The following is an 11,216-nucleotide window of genomic DNA, read 5'->3' on the forward strand; positions in this document are numbered from 1 at the left end:
ACTGCTGTGGGTGGATGGTTGTTTCATGGCTTTTACGCCCTGGTGACAAAATTATTGATGACAACGTATCACAAATTGCACTTATTTCATATACAGATGACAGGGCGAGGGGAGATGTAAAATATTAAAACAGCGGCGCCGGGTGGGAACATTTACTCTTTCTTTTTTAAATGAAAATTTAATGTTTCAATACAGAGCACAATTTAGTTAAACGGCAAAGGATAGCTGACAATTCAAAGGTGATGTGAGATTCATCAGAGGTTTGCATCAGTCACCATGTCTGAGGAACATAAGTGTGTGTGTTTGTGTAGAGAGAGGATGGGTGAGTTTGATGACATTGGTCTGGGGCTTCATGGGGAGGTAAAATGGGGTAAAAAAGCACAACTTCCTAGAATTAGACTTATTTATATATCAATAATAAAACAATGAATTTGTTGTGGAAATAGTGCTCTGATTGGCCAGACCCCCAGTCTGATCGCCATCAAATATTTTATGTCAGCTTCTTCACAGACATGCAAGAAAAGCAATCTGAAGTCGGAGATAATTAAATGAAACATGGGCTTGTGTTACATGGGGTAGAGCGGAGAAGGGGTAGGCTGTGCGTGTGTGAGTGCTGGGGAATCAAGAGGCAATTTATGAAAAAGACAAGCAAATAAAAGACAATGCAGCTAATAGCCATACAGATGCTGGGAAGGTGGACATTTCCTCTCTTACAGAAAAGACCACATACAGGGAAGCACTACAGTGGCTTATTAAAACTCTTCCCCATGTCACACTTTCTATCACAACACTTTCCTTTTTATTGAACCCAGAGGAGGTTCAGGTGATGTAGACAACCCATCACATATTCACCTGAAGCTCACACATTAAAAAATAAAATAAAGGCAAACCTGTCAGAGCAGTGGCTTAGCGGTTACCATATGCCTTATATACACCGAGCCAGGGTGCTCATGTGGGACACATAGGTTCACATCTGTCCAGTGTCTTCCTTATTTTTTCCCTCTTTTGTCTCTCTCAAAAACATATACATACGCCCATGCAAATGTGTTCACTTTTCTAGCTACTGTATGTCTACTCGCGTACAAATGGGAATTTTCATAATAAATCAGCGATAATTTAGGAGACCGTCATTTTTATGGCAATTGCCATAAAGGCTTATTTGCATAACGAATGTGTCACAGAAAACGGAAACAGGTCAAGAAATCATTTTGATGTAAATGCATTTGTCTGCACTTGTGTGCTTATTCATGTCTACATGCCATATTTGGCCAGACAGCGACGCATTGACAAGATTATCCTCATATGTGTAAAAATATGACTAAACAAAGGTACAGAGCACAAACATTTCATCTCAAAAGACAAATATGCATGTTTTCTCTCTCTTTAGCCTGACATACATCCTATTTATTTTTTTTAATTCTTTGATCTGCTATGTGCTTTTCATGCACACCTTCTGAAAGCTCAAAGCAAAGGTTTCTATGGTCCTCGTGAAGGCAGATAGCAGCCACCGTTCCTCGATTTCAAACACCAGGTCTACTAAAGGAAAGAAACGGAGAAAGAGAGAGAAAGCGAGATAAAGAGAGAGAGAGGCCACAGCATTCAGGCGTCCAGACACCCTGCTGAGCAAAAGCCATTCTGCCTTGCTCTATCTTGTCAGTGCAGACGCATCGCTGGGGCAGACGGGAACAAAAAACCAGCCCAAAGTCAATTGTCTCCACCGCTGAATGGCTTTCTATTGCAGGCTGCATACATTTACTGGGGCATTTATGAAAAAGAGGCTGCGCTATTGTAACTAAAGGCAAGAGAGGAAGGCGATGCTCGCTAATATTTACTTTGGATCTTAATGACCGGGCTCATGATGATGTCATAAAGAGACCGAGAGGCACAGCTTTGCACCTACTGAAATGTAGATCACGAGCCGCAGTCAATTTTTCATAGTTTCATGGTTAAGTGCTCTTTTGTTATTTTATAATTACCAAACAATTAATGAGTATGTTCTCTCATTAATTAATAAATCTGTAATTATGGCGTATTATAACGAGCCGTCGGGTTTAGCCTAACGTAATAATCCGATCAAAAATATTAACGTTGATATTGTAAACATTTCCTCTATATACTACTTAACGGAATGAAAAAACGATAAAAATAAATACCAAAAAACAAAATGATAACAATACAAGTAATAACAACAATAACCCAGCAGATGTCAAATTAACTTCAGGGTAGATTTAGTTGGCTCATTACCGCTTTGTCGGGGCGCCTCAAAATGAATGGTCCCCGAGGGCTTAAGAAACGCTTACTCTCGAAATCCTTGCATTCCATTTTTTCAAGGTAATGCTTTTAGCCAGCCTTGCATGTGGTTAATTACGACGGTGGCTACAAATTAATTCAGCCGGTTCAGAGTGCACAAAAAAGGGGCTTGAAAATAACAACACACTGCTCTTTACTGAAAAATAACCAGTGGTGTGTATGTGTGTGTGTATGAAGGTAACAGCACAGCGGGGGCCACACTGCTGGCTTCCTGCAGTCTCTCCTCCAGACCTCCCGTTTCTGAACTTGATGAGTCAAAGGTCAGAAAAACAACAAGTCAATAGGCAGGCAGTCGCCGGCGAGCCTGCAAACAGGAGAAGCGAGAAGCCGAGAGAGAAAGAAGAGCCTATGATTTTGGCCCGTAATAGTTTTCTGTAATCTCTCTGTATTGATTAAACCTCACTTCAGGACGGAGTGTTGCTTCAGAGCGCACCTAACCCCCCCATACTCTCTTTCCTGGTCAGAAATGCCATATGGAGGTAATCTTTCACCTTTGTTATTCCTCGCCGCATCTGCCACTGCTGCCGGCAGCCCTGCTCTCTACCGGCGGCGAGAAAGCAAACAACCCGAGCGCGAGAGCCCCCCCCCACGCGCGCACGTACGCTGACTGATTAGCACACAGTCGCCCCAGCAGAGGTCTTCCTCGATTCGGTGCCGCACCTATGTATTCCCTCTCGGAAGTTTATTCTCTGCACGAAAATCTTTTCACCTTTCCTTGCCTAGGTCTTCTGTAAACCAGCTCCATGGAAAATCACCTAAAATTACCTGTTAATTATGCCACCAAATTAAAAAAAAGTTTATTTTTGTTGTTTATTGACAATGAAGGCATCTGCATACATACAGTTATTATGCAGAAAAAAGTTAAATATGATAAAATATATTTAGCTATCACGGGGTGAATCTCAGCCCCTATAAAGAAAGACACAAGCGTGAGACCTCAGAAAAACAAATAGGCTACCTGGAGGAAAGTGACAGAGAGATGGAGACCGAAAAAGACACTGAGAAAGCAAAAAACAGCATCTGCTCGCAAAAAAATGATTTTCAAGCATTCTGCCACATTTCCTTCATTTGATTCATTTAAATGCAAAAGCGAGAGAAAGTGGAAGGAAAAAACAAACCCCTCCTGCTAAAAACACTCAATTTACTGACAGGCAAATGACTTCACGCTGCCACTTAATCTCATTTCTTGCATAATGCCCTCTAATTAGCATATCAAAGTGAATTAATACTTCTAGGGCATTAGCAATGGGGAAATCTACTCAAGGCCTCCAGTAGCAGTTAGCGTAGTGCCAAGAAGGCTCCCCAACACTACAGGCAGCTTTGCATTGCAAAACGCTTCTATCCATTTATCCGCCATGTATGCATCTCCCTCCTTTCCACCCACAGTCTCTCTCTCTCACATCATTTCACCCAGTGACTCTTTGAAAAAGAGAAATTTTTCATGCCAATTCTCCGCAGTGCCCCGAGGCCCCCACGAAAACATCTCAAACCTATCGGCCCGACACGACTTTGAATTTGCGGTAATCTGCGGTTAATCTGACAATTAACTCAGCGTGTTCATTTGTCAACATAGCAGTTGTCTTTCACAACCTTCAGAATGAGTGATAAGTGAGATCCAGAGGCCCTCCGCACATCTCCCCTCATCCTTTTCTCGGTGTAAATGTGTAACATTCTCACCCCTCCAGCGATGGTGACATGACGATTATGCCGAGAGAAACGTCTAATGTTCAGATAGTCAAGGCGAACACGAAATCTAGGGTACGCACTCAGACACGCTCATAAACCTATTACATACCGACGTGTGGACACACACGCACACACATACACTCATGCAACACATCATCTCTCTTCACTCTCTACACAAACAGATCTACATACAGTGCTTTTCCTTCTCACTGTTTACATAGTTACAGTACAAACACTTCAGGTTTGATTTACCCTTTTTCGCCTTCAAGCCCCCTTTGCATCAGATCCAAAAGCAACAATGAATGTTTCATCTTTTCAAAGCTCCGCTACGATTCACAAATAAAAGGCCAAGAAATCTCTCCGATAGGAACTTTTTCATACATCAGCCCTGGCAGTTGTTAGTATTTTCTCTTATTGTATAAAGAGAGATAGATTTAGCAACGTCTGCATGGAGCAAACTGTACAATATCAAAATCACACACGCAAAGTTCGACAATGAAAAGTATAAAAATGCAACATGATGGAAACTGATAACTACTAAATGCTATGGGTTGGGATGTTAGCAACCAGTTACATGTATGATGTAACTTCAAAGCTTTGTTTTGTTATTTTATTGAGCACTTAATAAAAATGAGCTAGTATATTAGCTGACTGATCTCCACGGTGATCCTAAATTGTCCGCACTTTACGGCATGCAAAGCAATTCGCCATATATGAGTGCGCAGAACGTGTGCAAGGCATCTGATAACTTGAGAAATTATATTTGCATGTGGTAGTTTTCCATTTTCACAATTTTCCTCTTTTTGACTCTTAACACGCAAACCCTTTCACAGGACAGATTACCTCACTGTAACGGTATCAAACCCTAAAACAGACCCTCAACCTTTCATTTCTGCAGAAACACATCTGTTGAGTACGATAAGCGAAATGTACATACTACTCTGACACTAAAGGTGCACATTAGGTGTGTGTGTGGCGTGTGTAAGAAAAAAAACCTCACAAAAAATGTGTTTGGCGGAGAAACACAAGGAGCAGCAGTAGCAGAATGCTTATCAGTGGAAGTCACTCTTATCAGTCTGATGAGACAATGTCCTTCAACGAGCCCATGGAGAAAAAAGTCTCATAGAAAAAGAAAAAAAAGATGGCTCGTATAAATACCATCATATAGAAGGTAGATCTGAAAATTGCTATTTTACCAAATTGCCTCTTTTCAAAACAACATTCTAACTTAAGCCAATACTATCTCAGTTATCCCTTGTTTTTGCATCATCTCTAATTATCCTAGTGAATGATTTTACAAAGCAGGAAATAATGAAAAGCAACTTACATGTACAAAGTAAAAAAGAGCAAAATATAATGCTTGAGAGTTCAATTGTGAGTTAAGAAACAAATTAGCAGAGAGAAGCTTGTTAGGAAATTAGTCCGGATGCGTTGAGAAGGAAAAAAGAAACCATTCAAACAGGCAGCGTCAGAGGGATTACCCGAGATTACAGCAAGTGAGCTAGTAAACAAGCTCATTTAAATAATTAGCATACTTAGGGACTCTACTCTTTATGCATATTTAATTAGAGCTATAATGTAATAAGGGACATAGCTGTATTAAACGAAACATGATAGGTGCACATGGAAACTCAGTAAAAGCTGCAGGTGGGTTTAAAATAATTACAATTTACGTGCAATGCAAAAACAGAGGGAATAAGAGTTTTTTATAAATGAAAATACATTTCACAAGCAGTGTTTTAAATGTGTTTGCTAACTTTTATCTGTATTTTGCAAGACAATTACAAGCACTGTTTACATGGAAAAACTAGAATAGACACACACATACAGACATAAAGGCCAGTCACAAAAAATCAGTTTGTGAGCTAGAAAAAAATATAACAAATGTACTGACAGTATTAATGCTCCAGTAAATATTAATTGAAATATCCAATCCTAAAACACCAAATCCTAATACTTTGAGATACAAATGTAGTCTTGTCAGATGGGCTAAAATTACAACGTGTAGAAATAATTTCTTTTCTGTTCCTGGACAGACATAAAAAACTGCTCAAGCAGATCGGGCATTGGAGCAGGGCCTTGCCCTCCCGCAGTCGAGACCTCCAACGGCCGAGAAGTTCATTAAGTTTTATGATCTTCCTCTAGTCACTTCTGCTTATAAGCCACACAAAGGCCACAAATCTGGAAAAGCACTGTTCTGCCTGCCACCACACTGAGATGCAATAAACACATGAACTTATATTCCAATGCCACTAAAATGTTGTGTCTGTCAGTTCAAAAGCTAGCTTAGACTTTAGTATGTAAAATTATCAGCTCATTGCTTTTTAAAAATTACATGAAATGCTATGAAATGAGTAGGAGCCTATAAATATTGATACATTATTAATGCTTAAGTAAATATGAAATAAACTATATTATCATATAATATAAATTCATATCCATATGAGAATATTTAATAATAATTACACTTTTAACTAAAAGTGAATTTATTATTTTAACGTGCTATATGATGTCATTTCTTAAAACCAACAATAAGAGTATCAGTAAAGACAAACCCACAAACTTCTTATTTGATCCAATTGAGTGCGCGTGCCATGGTGTTTTAGGCTCACCTTGTGAATTTCGGTCTGCTATTCTCCTTCCGCATTATCCCAAAATATATACAGCACATTCCTGGTAAAAGCCCTTTAACTAAATGTCTCTCTGGTTATGTGGTCATTCTCCCTTTATACCTGCATAATAGGAGAACGCGCGCGCCTTTGCACTCATTCTCGCCATATCACGCGCGTGTGTTAAGCGTCCCTTTAATAAAACCGGCGACTGAACATAGAGGAAAAACTGCACATTAAATTACATCCACTAACCTATTGGATGTACCGAATTGATTCCGTGTTTCAACGGGTGCTGATTTCACCCTCAAAGAAAAAACTATCTTTTGGGAGACAGTGACATATGCTAATGCTGTTGTCATTGGGGCAGGCGGTATTGGTAACGCACGTGCTGAATTGATGTTGTATCTGTCACTGGACTTCATTTGCAAACTATTTCAGTGTGTCGTGAAAGTGAGGATAAAATATTTCTGTTCGAGGGCATTAAGATGCGCTCATGTTTAGGCATATTATTTTTAATATATTACAAATATTTTCTAAACACATTTCTAATTTTGACACGCACAAAGGTATGTGTGGTCATACACATGATTCCTGAAAAACTTCAAATGCACAAGATTTTGCCCTTTGAACTTTACCACAAAAATCAACAAAAATATCGTATGTAAATCAATGTAATTAAATTTTTTATAGAGCTTGTCAGTCAGTTCAAAGCTTAGTTTGGTCTACTCACATACTGAAATATAATTGTAAAAAATTAGCATACTGGAAGATCCTCACCAGTGATTGTAGTGACCGAAACTGTACATTTTAAAATCCCAACTGTACGTTTTAAAATCCCTTTCTACAAGTCAGTCTCACGTCAAACTACATAAATGGGCTCCTATCAATAATAAATGACACGCCGACTGCTTTTAGCCATAACAAGTCATTTTAACCAATAATGAAACCAACATGCCTTGCGTCTCTGAACGATATAACCAACATTCACAATTTGGTGCAGTTCATAATAAAATTGGGCAATAATTAACAACGCGTCCGTCGATGTTCCCAATAATGATCTAGTAAAATGGTCGCATAATTAGGCAGAGAAGCGCAGGAACCGGACCGCTATCCGAACCACATTTCTGAACAAGCGTATAATAAGATTAAACAAAACAAGCTGAATCTACAGCATAAACCCCCTACATAGCATGCCCCAATAACAAATACACAATATCCAGATGATGCGTAATTTACAATCAATTCACTAGGGGTTTTGAAAGATTAAGTGGATGGTGTGAGAATAGCGCGCTGTAAACAAGGGTAAATGACCGGGGTGCTTCTCTCGTGCACGGCAGGCGCTCAGTTCAGCCTCACGGTGCAACGGAGGAGATGCAACGCAGAGGGGAATTAGCTCATTGTCTTTTTCGCAGTCTTGTGCTGGCAAATGCAATTATTGCTATCCATTTTCAGATCTGAGAATCAGAAACGGGATGCTTAATTTGGCTCAGTGCAACTGGATCCCGCAGACGAGCAAATAAAAAGCACCAGTAAAGATGGCGGTGTCTAAAGGATTAGTGGCATTGTACTGTTGCTTTTTTCCTCACGAGATGTCTGTGCGTAATTTTGCCTTTGCATTATCTTACCTGTTTTCTCTTTGATCTCGCAGAGCACACTGAAGAGGGCAGGCTTCATTCTGTGACAGTTCAGTCCATGTTTCCTGTGCCATTTGGGAGCAAGAGATAAGATTGATATATAGTCACTTAAAACTCATAATTGTGTCCCATTAAAAGTTTTGTAGTCATTCAGTACTGAATATGAATTGCATAATTGTGATAGTCTACTGACAAACGCATGCGGGTAAAGATTGTGGTTTTCTTGCATTATTGTCTATGTAACACAGTAAGAAGTTTTAAAAGAAGCTAAATAAAAGAAATACAGATTATTTATGTAATGCTATAATAAGGTGCAGGGATTGTTCACAAAGGTTTCTTGTGCTAACTTAAGGGCCGTAGAAGGCCTCTTTGGTTCAATAGATAAAAAGTGTGATGTTCAAACTTTTAATGAGATGCCCACATGTGCTCACTACTTTCTCTGTGTATTATTGTCAATGTGAAGGTCAAAGAGACCTTTTAAATTTTACAATACACACTTGTCGGTTAAAGTATTGTTATATTCTATCTAGAATGGCTATGAATAACTTTGGACTTTAATAATGTTGTTTTAACCTGTAAAACTGCCAAACGAGATTTCCAATGCAAAACATGAAGGCGTGAAACTCTTTTAGTATGCTACATTTGTAAAAACATCAATGTTAGTGTTTTCATTAGTGGAGGGCACTGTATAATAAAAGTTAACTGAATTTGTCTTTATTGTAATGTGTATATGACAGCATATTAAACCATTTAAAAGAAACGTGACTATGAGACTTTTTCATCAAACCAGCCACAATGAAAACATTTATATTTAAATTGCACCAACTTTGCTTGCGCCTCGTCCAGGCTTTGGTCGGTGATAGTCATGATTTGATGCAGAATGTCACCGATGTCTTGTTTTCTTCCATCCCCATCGGTTCCGTCGTGTCCATGTGGAGGCGGCAGAGCCATGCCTCCCTGTACCGAGTGACCAGCTAGGCTGACACCGCCGAGAGCCTGCATGATCCGGGCTTGCTCGTCCATATTCCGCCGCAACACAATCAATGCGCTTCTGCTCAGTCACTGATAGAGATGAAATAAACTCGAATAATGCACATGCAAAAAACAACTTGATTATTTCATGTGCGGTGTTTGACGGGTCCGTATCATGTACAAAATATTGTCCGTGCGCGCAACGCAGCCAATACAATAAATCGCGGATAAAATATAGTGAAATTGATGTCCCGGGAATCACTTTATGGAAAAGATTTAAATTGTCTTTGATCCTCTTGTAATAATGTCCATTGGAAAAAAATTAGTGATGGTATTTCTTGTCTATTATTTAGGTAAACTTCAGCGTTCAGGTGACAGTGTTTGCCCGTTCAATCCTGTCCGAATCTTCATGCCAATTTGTCTTTTTCTTTGAAGAGCTGGATGTGATTGTTGAGGCTCCTTTGCAGATCTCTGGAATTCTTATTTGCTGTCTTCTTAGGATAATTACGCCTTGTGCACTTCTTGAAAACTTGGAGAAATCCTTGGTATCACAAAGAGTTGCAAACAAAACATCCCAATGTCTCTGATGGAATCTAACAATTAAGCAAAATTTTTAATTTTGCAATTAAAAAATAAACGCATAGAACGCATTAAACATAATTATGTGGCAAAGTGTTGCCTCTGAAAACAGTTTCCAAAAATAAAATCTGAGAAAATAAATGAAGCCAACTGAAATAAATTAAATCATCAGCACCGGCGTTCCGAAATACAAAGAGTGTAGGAAAAAATATAAAAACGTATAAAAAAGTTTTCTCAGTTTGAGTAGGGAAAATAGAAAAACTGGCGGAAAAATTAATCACGCGCCATAAAGCGATGCGCAAAAATATCTGCTGGCTGAAATTTATGAGTCGAGCGCGCGGGCTGTGTGTGCTTTATGTTGTTTGATGGCAGCAGTAGTGAGCGATTGACAATGTGCCAATGCCATTCACTCAGTGCAGACGTGTCAGAGGAGAAAAAAAGATACAAAATCGACATCAAAATGCACGCTCCGCCCTGCAGAGGAGGGGTCTCGGATTCTTGTCACTTCTCGCCGGAGCCCCCCGAAAACAAAATGCCAGTTAGCTACTAATGATACTGGTGGTGATGATAATGATGAGAGCAGAACATCAAATCAAAAGCGTTTAAGTCCCTGCTTTACGTGTGCCTCATTTCAAAGCGTGCCCGTGTACTCAAATGCCGTTACAATCTCAATAAAACAAACAAAAGGCAGTGCATAGCCGGAGTTTTATATTGTCTGATTCAAAACTAATAATGAATTGCACGGGCACCCTCGCTTCCTTACACCACAGTATGGTCGCCTCCGACAAGCCGTGCTTGCAGGGGCAGGCGAGCAGAGGACATGTTTATAATATTGGAAACAAACGACTCGAACCAATCAGCGAGGCCCAACGTTTGAGTGACGGCGCGCACGGCCAATGCGTGACTCCCACTGGCCGCCAGCACCCTCCTTTGGAGCTCAATACCTTGCTACGGTTGTACAGAGAGATATCAACTTCTGATTGGTCGTTGCCAAGGGTGACATCCACTGCACAAGCAGGCGGCGCTGCGCAGCGCTCCTCGGCAGTTGCTATGGTAGCAGACTGCTCGGTGAGCTTCAGGCTTGAGATACATTGAAACATATCTGCGCCTTCCTTCGGCGTGGTTACGCGTTTTGCATACGCCTTACTAAGCTTTTTGTGGTCACTATGTTTTTGATATTAACACTTGACGTGCTCGTGTAATTCTCGTGTGAAATACTTCATCTTTGGTTTAACGGCTTAAAAAGCAACTGAGTGTGCGGCTACTTTTCATGATTTCAGTCTCTTAAGATCTTTTAGACCTACATTTATGGCAAACATGATTATTATTACACTGTCTAATTTTTTATGTTTGTTTAACTTATTTTTAATCAAAAAAGTTCCTATTTCTTACGAACTTTGATAGTAATTAATTTTTCTAAATC

The 11,216-nt window shown here is 39.7% G+C and overlaps 1 protein-coding gene across 8 annotated transcripts in view; it reads right to left on the reverse strand.

Moving 5' to 3' along the window:
* pbx3b (pre-B-cell leukemia homeobox 3b) overlaps window positions 1–10,578 on the reverse strand; it is a 75,522-nt gene extending 64,944 nt beyond the window's left edge. For 5 of the 8 annotated variants that reach the window (XM_065247296.1, XM_065247295.1, XM_065247292.1 and 2 more), the window contains exons 1-2: window positions 9,069–10,578; window positions 8,234–8,307 (exon numbers count right to left, since the gene is read on the reverse strand). In XM_065247296.1, coding sequence (XP_065103368.1) covers window positions 8,234–8,307; window positions 9,069–9,265 — 271 coding nt within the window. In that variant the 5' untranslated portion in view covers window positions 9,266–10,578. Of the gene's footprint in view, window positions 1–8,233; window positions 8,313–9,067 lie in introns of all 8 variants that reach the window. The other 3 variants (XM_065247291.1, XM_065247293.1, XM_065247289.1) reach the window with 1 other exon arrangement.
* Window positions 10,579–11,216: the final 638 nt, after the last annotated feature.

Source organism: Paramisgurnus dabryanus, chromosome 11 (genome assembly GCF_030506205.2).
Source record: "Paramisgurnus dabryanus chromosome 11, PD_genome_1.1, whole genome shotgun sequence".
NCBI classification, from domain to species: Eukaryota; Metazoa; Chordata; class Actinopteri; order Cypriniformes; family Cobitidae; genus Paramisgurnus; species Paramisgurnus dabryanus.